Source organism: Stegodyphus dumicola, chromosome 2, assembly GCF_044657685.1.
Source record: "Stegodyphus dumicola isolate Sdum_Otavi_A_Nest chromosome 2, ASM4465768v1".
Classification (NCBI taxonomy): Eukaryota; Metazoa; Arthropoda; class Arachnida; order Araneae; family Eresidae; genus Stegodyphus; species Stegodyphus dumicola.
This window is the reverse complement of record NC_140769.1, coordinates 276,501,165-276,520,561: the sequence shown is the minus strand read 5'-3', so window position 1 is coordinate 276,520,561 and position 19,397 is coordinate 276,501,165. Positions and strand designations below refer to the sequence as shown.

General features: G+C 37.4%; 1 protein-coding gene and 1 non-coding gene across 2 annotated transcripts in view; both read left to right on the top strand.

Annotated features, from left to right (window-relative positions):
• The window catches only part of LOC118192471 (chymotrypsinogen B-like), a 68,724-nt gene extending 51,866 nt beyond the window's left edge, over positions 1-16,858 (top strand). The window contains exons 5-6 of the mRNA XM_085810285.1: positions 1,953-2,277; positions 12,499-16,858. Of these exons, the coding sequence (XP_085666411.1) occupies positions 1,953-2,277; positions 12,499-12,869 (696 nt within the window). The 3' untranslated portion in view covers positions 12,870-16,858. The remainder of the gene's footprint in view (positions 1-1,952; positions 2,278-12,498) is intronic.
• TRNAY-GUA (transfer RNA tyrosine (anticodon GUA)) lies at positions 2,679-2,748 on the top strand. Its single transcript has one exon. It is a non-coding gene; the product is annotated as a tRNA-Tyr (tRNA).
• Positions 16,859-19,397: the final 2,539 nt, after the last annotated feature.

Sequence of the window (19,397 nt, the reverse complement as noted above, 5' to 3'; positions counted from 1 at the left end):
TTCGAGTCCCGGCGAAGGCGTTGATCAATTTTCATCTCTCTTCCTTCGAAAGAGCACGCAGTATCTTCGCACCTTGTAAAAGCGAGGAAATCGGGCTGGATTACCTCGAAATCAAAACAACATTTGTTTAAAACAAAATCCAATTTATGTTTGAAATTTAACCGAATTTTAAAGGAAAGATTAATTAACTAATAGTACAGGGTTATCCAAATTAAACTTCCCCAACTCAGAGGCCTGTGCAGAGTGTTGTATGGGTCATAATGGGATGAAATTTTAAAAACAGACACTTCAGATCATGCGCTCGATATTTATTAAACAAAAAAAATTAGTACAAGAAGTTTCCGATAGGTGGCGCTGCAGATCAACAAGACATTCTACAAATGTTCTATATGTGTGCCGTGGTTCTCCACAACTCTTTCCATTCGCAAAGCAGTGTGTTCCACAGCGGAACGCAGTATGTTCACATGAATTCCACGAACATGTCGAATAATTGCGTCTTTCAGATGTGCCAAGGTCGCTGGGTGTTCTCGGTAGACCCGAATGGCGAATGGCCAAAAGTCGAATGGCGTGAAATCAGGCGAGCGGGGAGGCCAAGCTGTAGGGAAACAGCGGCTGATCACACGTGCATCGGTAAAAGTTGCCCGTAACACCTGTTGAACGCCACGAAGAATATGGGGAGGTGCACCATCCTGCATAAATATCGTGTCCTGGAGGCGGCCACTTGTTGCAGTACAGGGATCACAAACGTTGTCAACATGTTCTGATACAGTTTCCCTGTGACAAAGCAGATTTTGAACCCTGTTGGAGTCACCTCTTCAAGAAAATAAGGTACAATAACGAATGTTGCAGTGAAACCGCACCATACAGTAACCTTTGGAGGGTTCAAGAGCACTTGATGGATTGCATGCGGGTTTTCACTTGCCCAAATGCGGCAGTTGTGCGTATTCACTTGACCGTTCAGGTGAAAATGGGCCTCATCCGTACAAAGGATGTTCTAAGGCCAAGCAGCATCGACTTCCATTCTGGCAAGGAAGTGCAACGCAAATGTTTCCCGAACTACAGCATCCCCGTCGGACAGCTGATGACGACTATGGATTTTGTAAGGAAAATAACCGAGGATTCGACGCATCACACGCCAGACGGTCGTATATGGCATATCAACAGCACGAGAAACAGTTGGCACACTGACAACACCATGTGGCGATTGGCTAGTGGGGTCCACGACCGCCGAAGCAACGTCTTCTACGCGTGCAGATTCCACAACATGTCGTCCTCTACCTGGTAAAATTCCCAGCTGTCCCGTTCTTTCGAACTTCTTCATCATGTCTCATAGAGCTCGTGGTGTCATTGGTCCTCGGCGTAAGATCTTCAGCCGACGAAATGCTCTTATCGCAGCACAGGAGTTCTCTTCATTCTGGTAGAAAAGTTTCACTAACAGAGCTTTGTCTTTCAAAGTCGCCATTGTGCATCAGCGAGCTGGAAACAACTGCCTGTGCAAGGCCTGTCTTCCACTTTTGTAGGGCTCGTCTTTTGGATACGTTGCGCAGAAGCTTTATTTCTGCAAATCACGCTGCTGCAATATGCACATTACTAGCGTTACAGCGCCCCCTATCTGCAACTTCTTGTACTAATTTTTTTTTGTGTAATAAATCTCGAGCGCATGATCTGAAGTGTCTGTTTTTAAAATTTCATCCCATTATGACCCATACAACACTCTGCACAGGCCTCTGAGTTGGGGAAGTTTAATTTGGATAACCCTGTACTTTTAGAAAATAACCTTACTTAGCGAAACTGATTGCAGTATTACAGTTTGTAGTTATGTTATCTTGACCATCAGAGCAAGTGACAAAATCAGTGTCATTTGACCAAACATGACCAACCTCACTCCTGACCAATGACAATTTAGTCTTTTATTGCATAATAACTAAATTCTATTTTATTCTTTTCTTCAGGTTCTCCTTCTGAATAAGAAAGACCAACCCTTTTGTGGAGGCGTATTGCTATCCACAGATTGGGTCCTCACCGCAGCTCACTGCGTACGGCGGGACATGTCCGTTCGAGCCGGGGAGCACGACGTTAGGGACAACGAAGACACAGAGCAACAGGAAAAAGTGTCCAAAACCTTCGTGCATCCCAATTATGATCTGGTGACGGTTGAAAGCGATCTGGCACTTCTTAAGATGAGAACTCCTTTTGAATTGAATCAGTTCGTGCAGCCTATTTGCCTTCCTCAACCGGATTACGAGCTTCCGTACTATTCCAGAGGAACCATTTTGGGTAGGTCGTTTTGTAATCTTCGTAAACCCGGTTTTGAGACTGCAATTATTTCATTAAAATATTGTCTATTATACAGGGTGTTTATAAAGTCCCGGAACCATTTTGATGTTTAATAACTCATAAAATAATAAAGGTAGATTAAAATGAATAACATAAATGGTTAGATAGACTCAAAAAGTTTCGTGACTCTTGTCAATGAACTTCCACGTGTGCCCCCTTCGTCGCACGGAGAATATCAAGTCGATATTCAATTTCACGCCAGGTACCGGCAAGCATGTCGGCATCCACAGAGGCTATTGCGGTTGTCATTCTGACTTTTAGGTCATCCATATTCGACATTCTATTAGGAGAAAATACAGGGTGGGATAAACACCCTGTATTTTCTCCCTCCTTTCTTGCATGCCTTCGTGGTGTAACGGTTAGCACACTCGGCGTATTCGAGGGGTCCGGGTTCGAGTCCCGGCGAGGGCATTGCTCATTTTTAATGTCTCCTGCTTCGAAAGCACCTAATGACTCTACACTAAAAAGTATTCATTTGCAGGAATTGTGCCTGTGTAAATGTACTTGTGGCAAATCTTTCAGTAGACGTGTAGGCGACTTTCGCTATATCTAAGATAGAACAGAACTCAAGAAGGGTGTAATAGAACCTTTTATTTTAACCTCTTCGTCGTCCGTAACGCGTCTAGTGCGTTCAAGTGAAACTTCCGCAGGAAGTTTATGAACAATCTCTGTCATCTTCAGTTATCCAGTAAGTTACTTCCTGGATCATTATTTGATGATGTTAAGTTCTGCGGAGCCATTTAATTACGAAACTCATCTACTATTTGACTGTCTTTGTTTGCTATATTTTATAACATCCAATGTTTTCTCAACTAAAAGTTTGGGTAGTTATTTAACTAGCAAAACTAGGATAGTTATTTAACTAAATATTTAACTATTAGAGAAATATAGATGTAAAAGAAACCTACCATCTTGAAATTTATTGATTTCAAAAATTCGCTCTCTTTTTAGCGCTACTTTTAACAAAAATGTCTCGATGTTTTAACGGTTAAAAACTATATACAGTACAACTCAATTATCCGAACTCCGACTATCGGAATTGCTTTCAGAATTTAAGTAAAAGAGAGTGGGAAGAGACAGGAAAAGATGAAACCGGAAAAGAAGACTAACATAATTCTACCATTTTCAAAGCAAAAAGTGCACAATTTACCAATATATAAGAATAAAGAAAACTATGCTCATTAATTATAATGGTTCACCCGAAAATTCTGGCCCATCCCCAAAGACAGGAAAAAAATAATTCATAATTAGAATAATTAGGAAACCCCTCCCAAAAAAGATAATTCTGTTTTTTGAAAAGAGATTTCCACTTTATTAAAATTGAAATCGAAAGTGAAAAAACAAAATACCTCAGTGAAAAATTTTAAATAAAAAATGTTTACTTTTAAACAGATAATCCAATGAATAAAGATGTGAGTGAGCTTATAAAACACTGTAGAAAAAAACCGAATTAGAACGTACAAGAAGTAATTAAGAACCTCGAGCACTCTCATTAGACACTAGTCTTATCTGTGAGATGTGGAACAAAAGTGACATTCAAGTTTGCCATTTTGGCTTTATTGGCGAAACTAAAAAACCTTGGCGAGAAAGCAATCACTCAAAAGGCTAAAATCTTGTACGAAAATGTAATTTTGAAACCAAAAGAAAAACTTTTATAAAGAAAATTTATTTATATTCGTTAATCAAAGAAAAAATTGCATAATAATGAATGAAATTTAAGTAAATTATTATTTGAATTTATTAATTATGAATTTCAATTTGGTCTTTGTGAAATATTAGTTCTAATTTTCTTCCTTTATGTCTTTAATGATATTTTTTTCTGCAGCTTAATGCGCGAAAATACTAGGCATATTTATGTTTGGTTTTCAAAAGAATTTTGTAATTATATATATTTATATACTTTAGTGTAACTTTTGAATTTATATATATATACTTACAAAGCGCTAATACTGTGTAAAGTTGAGTGTTAAGCTGATAAGCAATTATATATATATATATACCCACTCTGTTACTCGGCTCAATGAGCTCAGTTTTTTTTATTCTTATATGTTGGTAAATTGTGCATTTTTTGCTTTAAAAATGATTGAATTATGTTATTCTTATCTTCCGGTTAAATTTTTTATGCCTTTAGTAAATCTGCATGCAATATTTGTAGAATTACCTACAATTTAAAAGTTGTTTAAGTGCGGCTAAGCCAAAGTATTTACCATGGCGGCCATGTTTGTTTATATTTGAAACTTAGCAGAAGAGTGAATTAAGGTTTTCTGTACCTTTAGTGTCTTTTTGCAGAGCGGGACCAAAAGGAAACATTTAGTTTTGTGGACCGAAAAATCTGTCTTCTTGCCTGCTAGCCGAATTTTTATTTTTTCGTAGAAACTGTAATTTAAATTGTAATTTTTTTTTTGTTTTAATTGGTTTAACTATTCTTGGTGTTTTATGTTTTTCTATATCTTTCAAGTTTTAATATACACTCATGTCCATAAATTAAAGATAATGCAAGATCAGGCAAAGGAAGAGTTAGAAACAAAACAAATTTGACTTATTTGTAAAGCTTATTTATTAAACAAAAGGTAAAGAGCAAAAAAAGATGCTATATGCTTGATATTATTAAAAGAATTAGCGAATTTTTCTCCCTGGAGCAAATTACAAAAAACATCAATTTACAAAAAACCAATATTACATGGTTGATATGATTGCTAATACATTGTATGTCTCCCAGACGATGCAATAGAGTCCGTACAACGCCTAGGCATGCTGAGTATCAAATTATCGATCTGATCTTGGGGGATATTACACCACTCAAAAAGCAATGCTCTCCGAAGTTCCCGTAGACATGTAGGAGGAGGTTGACGGACTGCAACTCGTCGTCCAAGCATGTCCCACACGTGCTCTACTGGATTCAAGTCCGGTGAGAATGCTGGCCAGTCCATACGGATGATATCCTCCGAATGAAGGCATTCGGTTACGATGTTTGCATGTTGAGGACGGGCTTTGTCATCCATAAACACAAATTGTGCGCCCATGGCGCCCCGAAACAAACATCCCGATATATTTGGCTTGTCATAGTTCCAATTTGAACATGCAGGTCAGTTCTGGAACCCAGAATAATTCCACCCCAAACGAGCACTCCTGCACCACCGTAACGGTGTCGTTCAATGATGTTTTCTTGGTGGTAACGGGTACCTGGAGCTCTCCATATGAAAGTCCGGCAAGAATCAGACTGCAAGCTAAACCTGGACTCGTCGGAAAACATCACACAAGCCCACTGTTGCGGTGTCCACAACGCATGCTCTCTACTTCAGGCTAACCGCAGGCGACAGTGAGTTTCAGTAAGTGGAACGCATCTGACAGGTCTACGAGCATATACACCAATCTGTCCTAAGCAGCTGCACACGGTCTGCCTTTAAATTGTCGTACCAGTGGCTGAAGAGAGCTGACGAGACAGGTCTGAGGCTGTGCTCTTCCTTTTTTTTTGGCAGTAACTGCCAAATACTGGTCCTCATTCGGCGTTGTAACGTCTACTCACATTATCATCATCTTGGAATCGTTGCCAAAGCCTGGAGATGACACTCTGGGCAATTCCAAGTTCGTCTGATACTTACAGTTGGGTACGCCCACATTCCAGACGGCCGATAATTCTACCACGTAAAAAATCATTCAAATGTGTTTTTTGTGTCTTAACTATTCGGTTATTGCACTAAAATGCTTATAAAGCGCCTGCGAACAATTTTACTTCTTTGCCTGTATTCCTTGTATATCACTCTCTTACACTCTTGTCATTGTGATGTACCATCGGTGTCATGTGAGTACTTCCTGAAATTTGCATATGATTCTTGAAGATATGTGTAGTGATTTTACATGTGATATATTTATTTTAGAGTTCGATTTCCGCGTGACTCCGAATTATCCTTAATTTATGGACATGAGTGTAGATTTTTTGAGTTTTTATGTATTTTTGCTTTGCCGCGAAGTGAGAACTAAATTAATTAAATAAGAAATCTATCTCTAAATGAAATTCGAGGAAATAAGTTTAAATGAAATGCCGGAAAAAATGCGTGTAATTTTATGTTCCGTACAAGAAAGTCACGTGGTATACACATCAGATTTTGTTTCTACTTATGATGATAAATATGTCAACTAAATTTGAGGCATTTAGTGGATGTGTAAGAATTGTAAATATGTAAATTATTTCTAAATATCTGTTATTGGGAAACGATCATTTCTATTTTAGTCTTATTATACGCCAAGTAAGTGAAGATCTTTTTCTATTTCTTGTTGCCTGCATATTACTCTTTTTAAAATGTCTCTTTTAGACATGCTTAAAATCTTTTATACTATTTAATATACTTTTCTAATTTAAATAATTTTATTAGTTTAAAGAATAAAAAAAAATTTTTTTTGATTTTCTTCCAAAATTGCAAATTATTTTTCACCTAAAAATCATTTTAAATTTTAATATTGTTTTTCGCATTTTATTTTCTCCATTTTAAAATTAAATTTTACATTTTTCAACCTTTAATTTATGTAATTAAAATTCAGAATTTATCACTAAGTTTACAATTTCCCAACATTTTCATTTTTCAGTTTTACAGGCTACATCTGTACAGCTCAACTATGTTCTTTTTTATTATTATTATTATCATTTCCAGTTTATTAAAGTTCCCTCCTACCCCTCAACTCGACTCTACACTTCACAATATTCTCGAAATTTTCATAAAGAAACATGAAATAAATTTTCATAAAGAAACATTTTCATAAAGAAAATGTGGTTTTGAATTAGTTTTGTGCGGTTTTGACCCACTTTACTAATGTGGTTTTGAAGGTTTTACTTTTTATATTCATTGGAATTAATTTTTAGTTGAATAAATTAATTCAATTTAATTTTATTTCATTTCTCCAGTTTGTTTTAGGCATATTGCCTTTCACATTTTAAACTGTTAGCTTCTGTCCTTTTTTTTTTTTTGGCCTTTTTGTTTTTTCCTCAGTTCGGAAACTTTCGTACATAAATTATCATTAAAGGTTTTTATTTGTTTTACTTTTAAGTTAATTTCCCTCTAAAATAAATTCGTTTTTTCAAACTTTTGACTTTAAAATATATTTGCTTTTGATTTGGGAAAGTTGCTGTTGATCTATAACGTTTATTAGCAATTCTGCATTTCCTTCCGTTCAAAATTTATTTAAATATTTATTTAGATATTGCTTTTAATTTATTTAGTTGTTTTTCTGGTTTCTTATTTTGATATTTATTTTATACTATTCATTTTTACAGTATTTTTTGTTTTAGGGTCACGTCGGAATAGGTTATGTCGTAATAATAAATTCAAATTAAAAAAAAAATAATTTAAAAAAAATATTTTATTGCATTTTTAAGGGTCTTTAAAAATTTTTAATATTTTGTTTTTATTTGTCCTTTGAATTTTTCGTTTGAATTATTTCAAGTATTTACTGTTATCCAGATATAATTCAGAAATATGGCTCTGTTGAAATTTTTTCAGTCTCACCTTGAAACAGACGAAAGAATTTTCAGAAATTTGTGATACAGTAAAACTCCAGTTATCTGAATCTTTTAGGACCGGACCCCGTTCGGATAACCAAAAAATTCAGATAACTGGATTTTTTCCGAAGAAAGGGTCTAGGTACACTTTAATTAATTGCTGTATGTACTGTATATTGAAAATGGGAGAAAAAATATTTTTTAAGAGGTTTTAATTAATTAAAATTAAAAGGCAACACTTTTACGTACATGTTATAATAGCGTACTGAACCGTACTTGCAAGTGCCGAAAGTCATGGTGAACATCTCGGTCAAAGTAAGCTGCCTGACGGACACCGTGCCTGGAATTCAAATTTCTTAGCCAGCCGTTACTTGCTGTAAAGGATGACCAACCAGGCTTCTGAGCTAAGATCTTAGCTTTTTCACAAAAAATCGGATCCGAAACTGGGCTCCCCATAGAACGCTGCTGCAAAAGCCATTTGAAAACAACATCTTCTAAATTTTTGTTTGTTGCTGCCTTCATTGATTTTCTTGAAGAACTTCCATCTTCGTTTTCAAGCAGTGATACCAAGTTTAAAAGTGCAGTTTTGCCCCTTTTAATGTCCGAAATAAAGCGGGACTAAATACTGTTTTGTACTTTACAGATCTTAAGGCAGTATCGATTTTATCTGACAGTCGTAGCGTTGTCAGATATCTTTCAAACTGGCAAAGAGTTGGTGATAGGGCCGGACCCGCAATTCTTAGCAAACAGACAGGTTGACAGGTCTCGTCACTCTGTGAAGTGCATCTTCAGAGGATTCCTTCCCATGTTGATATAGATTATGAATTTTGCGCAAACTTTTAAAAATTTAAAAATTTCGAGGAGAGGTCTGCGATCACCGAGGCAAGCGGCAGTACGATCGCTGCGCTCCGTAAAAAAGTGAAAAAATTTCCTTTCCTCTTGGTGATTATCAATTAAATTACTTTGAAAAAAAAAAATTTTTTTTTTTTTTTTTTTTCCCTACAACACCTATATCATTCTAATGAATTTCGGCTCCGATGTTGACGAGAATAAAACAGCGGGCAATATAAGGATATACTCCGAAAGCCTGGAATTTTAAGATAAGTACTTTTCTTTCATCTAAACTAAATAAAATTTCTATAAATAAGTGCCTTTAAATCAATAAATCTTAATTTTTCATCAGTTTAAAGCATTAAAAAATACTTGAAATTGCCATTGTTTGTGGCTTCCTTTGTGTATCAACTCCAAACAGACGCCAACGTTATCAGTTCACGTCTGTCAACACTTACAAAGCCCTTAAGGAATCTCGAGAGAGGGAAAATTTGGGCATCGCGCTATTTCCCTCTCGGATCTTCTGGATTCTCTTTTCTTTTTAGATCGCTTGAATATAGTTTCGCCTTTAAATAATATTATACCTCACCGATTTTTTCTCATATTGTTGTTTGCTATCTGTTAAATGTCCATATGTAAGGGATGGTTTATTCTTCACCGCCTTAAATGAATTTTTAGAACAATGAGCTTATATAAATAACAGTGTGCCTCATTGTGTTATACTAACATTAATTAACTAGTAATAAATTATGATAGTAAAATAACTAATCTTGTAATAAATTATGATAGTTAAATTAATAAATACTGTTTAATTTGTGTTTTTAATACATATACTCAGTAATTTACACACACACACATATATATATATATTTTTGGGTGTGTGCGTTTTTTTTTTTTTTTTTTTTGTTCTATGTTGTTAGTATGCTGCTGTTTTTTGAAAAATGTATGAAAATGTTGAAAATGAAAGTAGCATAAGTTACTTTGGTTAAATTAATATACACTTTTGTTTGATGACTTTTGTTGATATCTCAGGATGCAAGCATACATATTACTTTATATTCCATGCTAAATATCTTGATACGAAGCATTTTAACACCGTCAATATTTGTTTTTCCCCCCCCCCAGTAACACATCTATTCACCATTACCAAACACACTCACTACACACACACACACACACCTGTGAGACACTATTTATTGTAAATGAAGAAGGAGAAGGTAAGAAGAAGAAGAAGGAGAAGGTTTGGGCATTCCCCGTTTCGAGAACTCAATCTCATTCCGGGTCCACTCCCCCTTAGGGCACATCGTGGTGGTTCAACCTCCACTATTACCCCTTAGGAGAGCAGCGCACCACCTGGAGCAAGCCCCAGGTACCACCGGTCGTCTAATGCTCCTACCAGTCGCTTGGGCGATCCCGTCGCTGCGGGACATTATCCAGCGACCCCGGGGGAGACCCCGGGTTACTAGTACCACGCCGCGCTAGGACGTGCCAGACTCCGGGGCCGGCCAATAAGTGACCTTTCCCAGAGCCTTCAGAACCACCAAGTTCATAAATTTTATACCCCCGTGGCCGAGACTGCCTAGGTACAGATCCTAGCCAGTAGCTTCGCAGAATTCTCTACGTCGACCCCCGGGGGGGAATTGTAAATGAAGACAGCTTCTTCTCCTTTTAACTACACTCATGGACACAATCGTATTTTAGGATATTTTCTACTTCTTTTCCTTTTCTTTCTATAGGCCCTTATTTTTTACCTCTATTATTTTTGGGCCATTTATTTTAAATTTTATTTTGTCCCATCTTTTCTTCCTGGCTTTTTGAACTCGTACAAGATGTACGAAGTTCCTTTTTACTCTCCTCAAATACGAAATTGCCCCTCTTTCTATATACCTTTCCTTCGCACCTATGCTTGATTTTTCGCCAATCGGTGCAGAAAGACTTAGCGGGTGCAAAACAAGACATCTGTCTACTTTGTCTGTCTGTCCATGTTGATATATGGGGGGGAATGAAATGGCAGACATTCTGGCGAAGGAGGCTTCTGAAGAACCTTTGCCAATTATCAACTCACTGACATATCTTGAACTGCATTCCATTAGAAGACATGCTGACAGGCAAATTTGGCTCGAGTCATCCCTGGTATCAAGCTGATTGTCCTGGAAGATCCCTTGCTATGGATTGCGAAAGATGTGTTCAGACAACACTTTCCGGATTCTTCAGTGGGCACCTGAGGGGACTTACTTTTGAGAGTGGTATCAAGATGCACCCAGTTTGTTTTAAGCGTCACAATGCACCCGCATCACCGGCACATATCCTTGAGTGCCTGGAGTTGTCTCTTGTGGACCTTTACGGGTCTCCTAAGCTTGTTTTCTATTTTTTAAAGGTGAATGGACTCGTGGACCTCGTCTAGTATATTCCTAGGCATGGAGATTAGTAACAACAACAATGTCCGAAATCGTTGATTGTCCGACACTGCGTTTACGTCTTAATTTTTTTCTTAAATTCTGAAAGCGATTAAGATAGTCGGAGTTCGGATGGTTGGAGTTGTAGTGTATTATTTTTTATATATTTTATTTTGTTTTGGTTTTGATTTATGTATCTGCTATACTGTATACACTCTTGATTTAATTATCTCTTTATTACGAGGGCAATCCCCCCCCAAAAAAAAAGGTCTCCTATAATTTTAGATATACAAAGAACCGTTTATTTTCTATAATTGCTACATCACTTTAAAGATTGAAGAATGCTTTATTTTTCAACATAGTCGCCATTTCGGTCGATGCATTTTTGTAGACGCTGTGGCAGTTTTACAATGCCCATGTCATACCAGCTTGCCGCCATGCCCTTCAGGAAGCGTTGACCCTCATCTTTCCAAGAAGTTCAAGAAGTTGTCCTTTTCGTCTCCATAGCGGCGAAGAAATTTGCGGGAAGAATCAACCCGTTGCTGTTTGTGGTCTTCTGTCAACATACGCGGCACCCATCTTGCATACACCTTCCGATATTGCAACTTTTCCGTTAAAATCCTGTGGATGGTGCTTCTGGAAACCTCAGGAACCAAAATGCAAAGAGCATCCAGAGCGATCCTCCGATCTTTACGCATGAGATCCTCAACTTTCGTGATTGTCTCGTCGGCAATTGACGGCCTCCCGCTCCTTTCTTCGTCATGAATTTCAGTACGACCGGCTGTAAACTCTCTACACCACTTGCGAACGCTTTTGACATCCATGCACGACTGTCCATACACTTCCGTCAATAGGCGGTTAATTTCAACCGGTTCAACGCCTTTTGCGTTCAAAATCGAATAACTGCGCGCACTTCGCACTTGGCGGTAACGTTTATCGGGAGCTCCATTTCGAATGGCTGCCAAGCCAAGACTGAGCATCCGAGCCAAAGAATGTCAAAGAATTCTTTGTCCGAGCGAAGCGCCTGTGTGCTTATGTGGTAGCGGAGAAGGCACCACTCACAACAGTGTTGCCAACAACAGTATTAAAACTTTCTCTACGTCCCCAAAAAATAGGAGACCTTTTTTGCCTTCGTACATACATATGTATATGAAAATATATGCGTGTGCCTGTAATTTCTGCGACATCCTTTAGTCGCAGAAATGTTTCAAAGGGCAAATAAATTCAGATTCAAAGGGAAAATTAAAAAAAAAAAAATGTTAAAAATAATTGTCCAAAAGCATAAACGGAGTCATGGGTGGATTTTAAAAATAATGCAGACGAATTTAAAAATTTTATTTAAATAATAAGTATATATTTTTTTTTCGTGAGATTTTGGTTCCATTGTGAGTGCATTTCATTATTATTCCTTTTCACGGTACTAATAGAATACTGTTACAGGATGGGGCTCGCGAAGAGCTGACACTGTTTACACAAGTGACGTTCTTCATCAAGCGGATGTGCCAATTGTTCCACCTAAAGAATGCCAAAAGGCTTATAAAGGCCACTACATCAGGGGCAACATGCTCTGCGCTGGATATGAAACTGGAAATGTGGATTCATGCCGAGGAGACAGTGGAGGTCCCCTCATACACAAACAGAAAGACGGCACTTGGGCAGTCTACGGTGTGACCAGCTTTGGAGACGGATGTGGCCAAAAAAAGAAATTTGGTATTTATGCCAATGTCGTCACCCATTTATCCTGGATCATAGACATCATCAAAAGTCAGGACGAAGAGTTGCCGGACAGTACAGGACCTCTTGGAAAATAATCAACATAGTATACAGTGTCCATGAAAACAATGTACACCTTACACACACACACAAAAAAAGGGGGGCCTAAATAATATATCTCTCGTTCTATTAAACCGATTGCCGAAATTTAACTTGCGTTTTCCATGTCTCGAAAGCGCGACTTAGGGTATATATTAGATTTATATATAACATTGTTCTAATGCAGATGCTTTGATATAGAATCGGACTTTTTCTGAAATAATATTACGATTTTTTTTCGTATTTCCATTCAACGACTCAAATCATGCCAAAGTGCCAAGTTTTGTAAAAATCGCACGAGTAGTTTTTTAAAAAATTAGCTCTAAAAATTTTAAGCCCATATCACATGGCGTTTGTTTCACACGAACAACTGTTTCGAACAATTTTTCTGCCTGGTTTTATTGAGACCTGGTTGTTTCTGCCTGGTATTATTGAAAGAAAAAATCTGATGTGTACATCACATGACTTCCTCGTACGGAATATTAAATTATAAGCATTTTTTTCTTGCATTTCATTTAAACGTAATGGATTGAATTAAATCTACTTTTCCGAAAGAGCATAAACCACAATAGAATAAATGCATTCTTTAAAATTCACTCTAGTATTTGTTTAGCGACACTCTGGCGCTAGATTCACTTTACAGTATTAAAAATTATATAACAGTTAACTTATATCATAATTATATAACGGAAACTAAGTTAACTGTTATATAATCCAATAATTATATAACAATTAACGTATATATTTCGTTCATATTATAACTCATAATGCACAAAATTTACATCATTTAAAGAATAGAATTATCTAATCGTTGCCACATGTTCTATTCAAATACTCTAATAAAGCTAGAACGATGTATAAAAGAAATTAAGCAAACAAAAAAAAAAAAAAGTTTTTCACAGACGATTGAGTATTTCTCATTTAATTAAATCAGTTTTCACTTCGCGAGAAGGCAAAAATACATAAAAACTCAAAATATCTATATTAAAAATTACGAAGTAAATCTCAAAAACTTATTTCCTCGAAAAAATTCCAGAAAGAATTAAGCATGATTTAACTGGCAATAATAAATGAATGCGTTATCTTTGTTGTTGCGAAGCTAAGTTTCTCTAGATTGGCAACAAATCCACTAGTCTCCTCTTTCAAATGTAAACATCAATGACCTCCATAAAAAAAAGACTTATCAGCACTTAGATAACTTTAAAATTGTTGATAATTCTAAAAATATTGCACACAGATTTGCTAAAGGCATAAAAACCTTAACTGGAAGATAAAAACAACATAATTCAATCATTTTTAAAGCAAAAAATGCACAATTTACAAACATATAAGAGTAAAGAAACTGAGATCACTGAGCCGGGTAACAGAGTGCATATATATATAAATATATTTATATCCGTTTGGTGCGGCCGATTGAAACCAAAATACGAGGTGCACATCAACATGTTATAACAGTCCTATATACAAAATTTCAACGTTCTGAGACAACTCGTTTTAGAGTTATGCGAGATACGTACGTACGCGCGTACAGACACCATGAAAAATTCTCTTCAGAATTCATTTTAAAGCGGTTTTATAATTTTTTTGGAGGAAAAGAGTCTTTTATTCTGTCCTTACGTACAGATGTCATGCAAAAACATCGTTAAATTGCATTCGATAGCGGTCAAAATAGATATTTTCGTTGAAATATGCTGTCTGAAACTTTTCGCGATTACAATACTTCTTTTTTACTTTGTACAAGGAAGTAAAAAGGAGAGGAAAATAGGTTGCCTTAAATTAAGAAGTTGGCCAAGTGAGTTATTCTTAACGGAAATTGCAAAAATACGCAAAGATAAATTTCTCATAAAAAATTACAAAATTTGATATCTAGGCATAATTTGTGTCGTAGAATGAAAATATGGAAAAAAAAAAAAAAACCATCGGTATATCATTTTAGAAAAGTCCGATTTTGTGTCAAAATACCTATGCTAGAACAATACTATGTATAAATCTAATTTATATCCTAAGTCGCAAGTTGAATTTCGACAATTGGTTCAGTAGAAGGGGAGATATTGAACTCTCTCTCTCTCTCTCTCTTTTTATGCAAGGTGTACAACATTATGTTGCATTCAGAATATACACTGAAGTGACAAAAGTCATGGGATACCTCCTAATATTTTGTCGGTCCTCCTTTTGCCCGACGAAGTGCAGCAACTCGACGTGGCATGGACTCAACAAGTCGTTGGAAGTCCCCTGCAGGAATATTGAGCCATGCTGCCTCTATACATGTCCATAATTGTGAAAGTGTTGACGGTGCAGGGTTTTGGGCACGAATTGACAACTCGATGATGTCCCATAAATGTTCGATGGGATTCATGTCGGGCGATCTAGGTGGCCAGATCATTCGCTAGAATTGTCCAGAATGTTCTTCTAACCAATCGCGAACAATTGTGGCCCGGTGACATGGCGCATTGTCATCCATAAAAATCCCATCGTTGTTTGAGTACGTGAAGTCCATGAATGGCTGTAAGTGATCTCCAAGTAGCTGAAGGTATCCATTTCCAGTCAATGATCGGTTCAGTTGCACCAGAGGACCGAGTCCATGCCATGTAGAAACAGCCCAGACCATTATGGAACCACCACCAGCTTGAACAGTGCCTTGTTGACAACTTGGGTCCATGGCTTCGTGGGATCTGCGCCACACTCGAACCCTACCATCAGCTCTTACCAACTGAAATCGTGACTCATCTGACCAAGCCACGGTTTTCCATTCGTTTAGGGACCAACCGATATGCTCACGAGCCCACGAGAGTCGCTGCAGGCGATGTCGTGCTGTCAGTAAAGGCACTCGAGTCGGTCTTCTGCTGGCATAGCACAAGGAAGACAAATTTCGCCGCACTGACCTATCGGACACATCTCTCGTACGTCCCACATTGATTTCTGCGGTTATTTGACGCAGTGTTGCTTGTCTGTGAACATTGACAACTCTACGCAGACATCGCTGATCTCGGTCGTTAAGTGCAGGTGGTCGGCCACTGCGCTGTCCATGGTGGGATGTTATGCCTGAAATTAGATACTCTCGGCACATTCTTGACACTGTGGATCTCGGAATGTTGAATTCCCTAACGATAGCCGAAATGGAATGACCCATGCGTCTAGCTCCAACTACCATTCCGCGTTCAAAGTCTGTTAATTCTCGTCGTGCGGCCATAATCACGTCAAAGCCTCTTCACATGAATAACTTGAACACAAATGAAAGGCCTGCCAAAGCACTTCGCATTTATACATTTTCTACGCGATACTGCTGCCACCTGTATATTTGCATATTGCTATCCCATGACTTTTGTCACTTCAGTGTATATGAGCATATGAAAGTTTAGTACGATAAAGACGTTCTATAAGGAAAATGGCTAACATTGAGATGAAAATAACTGAATAATTTTGCTTTAAAAAATGAAAGAATAAGTCATGAATCATCTTAATGCACATTGTGTATAAGATGAAATGTATCTTTCGAAAAGCACTTTAAGAAAGGGATTTTTTTATATCACCATAGACTATATTGATATCAACCGATGATGCCCAATGAATTATCAGAAATAGAGCTTAATTTTTCAGGAAAAATTTTTTAAATAAACATTTATTGTTTTAGCTTAAATTCAGTGGACATAAAATGCCCACTAGCGAGACAAAAGGGGGTCAAATACATGCTAAATTAGCTTTCTTATTCTAGCTTAAAATTCATGAGTTGTTGAAGCAAGTTAGTTTTTAAGTGTAATCCAGGAATCTGACAAAAATTTAAAATTTTCTTTTTCTTTTCTTTTTTAAATAAAGAGAAAATTTTACTCCTACGTATGTGTAGTGAACTGGACTTGATGCCATCGGAAATGATTCCCTGTCTGGTGTCAGCCATATGATGTTTATCATCAACTCGTTAAGATAATATTTAATATGAATACGAAAGGTTTCTGTTTAATTTGTATTATATATTTTTTTAAAGAATAATAAAGATATTATGAAGAGAAATTTGTATTTTCTTGTTATTGGCTGAAAATTGCTTCATTAGAATTGTTTATCACTTTGAGCAACTTCTATTACAGCTTTGCAACGTGAAACTTACTCATCGATATAGCATTCAAGCATGTTTAGATTACCTTGAATCTACCTTGAACCTTATGTTTGACCTACCTTGAATTACACTTGGGAATAAAGGCTTTAATTAGCAATGTTTGGAGACAGACACACCAGACGAAGGACCTCTGATTCAGGTCCATATCCTAGAAGACCCATACAGAGTTTGGAATATCCGTCATCTGGGGACCTCGTCCTCGCGGGCGCAACCCCAGCAGTCCTCCCCGGCTTTTACAAAGCATTGGGCAGAACTAAAACGTTGCAAAATCAAAAACTCTGTCAGCTTGCCTCCGGGCACCACTCCATCGGCAAAAATTCCATTGCTTGTGGGTGCTCTGTCCACTCTGTCAGTCCCCGCTACGAGAACGGAATGGGGTCAAACCCCCGGGGACTCAGTCGACGATCTCCGATGTAGCCCCACCCCAGCCGAAGGAACAGACACTACAGTACCAGTAAGGTCCCTGCCAAGCCTGAACCAACCTGAGTACAATACTCGGGTTCTAGTCCTGTGAAGTCAAATTATATACCCCCGTGGTTGAGACTGCCTAGGTACAGATCCTAACCAGTACTTCCCAGGCGTTCGCCTGAGTCAACCCCCGGGGGGGGAATGCTTGGAGACAGCTACCGAGACATTCACGGTATCTTATCACAGGTCCTGGTACTGTTATTGGTTTCAAGAGTGACAGGAAGGATCAAATGACTCTGGCTCGGTTTACTTCAGGACATTTAAGGACCCTCTATTCCCGTGGTACTGACTTTACCGCTTGCACCAAATGTAAAAACCTTGAATCTTACGTTTGACCAACCTTGAACTATATTTGAGAATAAAGGCATTAATTAACAATTCTTGGAGACAGCTACCGACACATTCGTGGTATTGTATCACAGGTCTTGGTATTGCCTCGGTTACAGGTCGTGGTATTGCCTCGGTTGACTTCAGGACATTTAAGGACCATCAGATATTCCCACTGACTTTCCCGCTTGCGCCAAATGTAAAAACCTTGAACCTTACGTTTGACCTACCTTGAACTATATTTCAGAATAAAGGCTTTAATGAACAATTCTTGGAGAGAGCTACTGACTCATTCATGGTATCGTATCACAGGTCCTGGTACTGCTATTGGGTTCAAGGGTGACAGGAAGGACCAAAAGGCTCTGGCTCGGTTTAAGGACCCTCAGATATTCTCGTGATACTGACTTTCCCACTTGCGCCAATGTAAAAACCATGAAGCTACTGCGCAACATCTTCTTAATTGTATTTGCCTTGGTGCGTGAAGATCTGCTGACGGGACTTAATTTCGTGTTGGCAGTTATGAAGGCGAGTGAACGTATGGATCTGATCTGATTCAGATAAAAGGAATTAATAAGAAGAAAGAGGATAAGAAGACATGTTTAGATACACTATCAACATCATCACCACTTTGTTCACAACTTGGTACAAATTTGAATTTCTGGTTTCACTGTATCAGTACCGAGTCTATTTCTAGTACCTGTTTGAAGAGATTTCATTTTAGAAAAGGGAAGAAGTGTCAAAGTTTACATCTAAGAGGGAAAAAGGCAAGAAAATGCATACCCAACAAAGGTTCGTACAGCTCTTATTAAATCTAAAGTCGTATCTCATGTTTAAAAGGAAAATCCAGCACTTCAAAGAGCTACTGCAAAATCTTTAAACATCTCTGTAGGAACAAAATTATAAAATCTGATTGAAAGCTAATCAAAACAAGAAAACATGATGCTCATAATAACGCCGAAACATATTTCTCATTGTCCAAGATCGCCGTATGAAAATTATTTGGCAGGAGGTAAATGGAAATATATAGTTACAATTGATAAGGCTTGCGTATACTTATCTGATGCACTAGAAAAAGATATAGTTATTTACTACCAAAAAAAGAGGAGGAAAAGACTTAATGTGTTGGCTCGGAGAAAACCAGGGAAGTTTTTCCTAAAGGTTTTATGGTTATTACTGGATTCTTTTATAACGGAAAACTTAAACTAAGAAAAGTAGAGAAAAATGTCAAAATTAACTCGGATTACTATCAAAAATATGTTTTAATACCCATTTGCAAAGAAGATATTCCACCTCTTTATCCAAACAATCTTCACTATGTTAAGTTCCATAGTCTCCAAGCCATACCTCTAAATCGACTGCTCTGTTTTTTGAAAAAATGAGAAATGAAACCAGAATCGAAGCTATTTCCTTTAAATGCATCGCAACCGAAGTTCCTTGATGTGTACCATCTACTGTGCATATGGATTTTAAAACAAGCTCCTTATAAGCGGCATCCCAAAACATTGGATGGACTGCAAGATCGTGAAGGAGGAGGGGAATAAAATCAACCTGGATGTTTTAAGAAAAAGACTTTTATCTTCGAAATCAAGATGTAATATGATAGTTCAACGAAAGGGCTATCAGG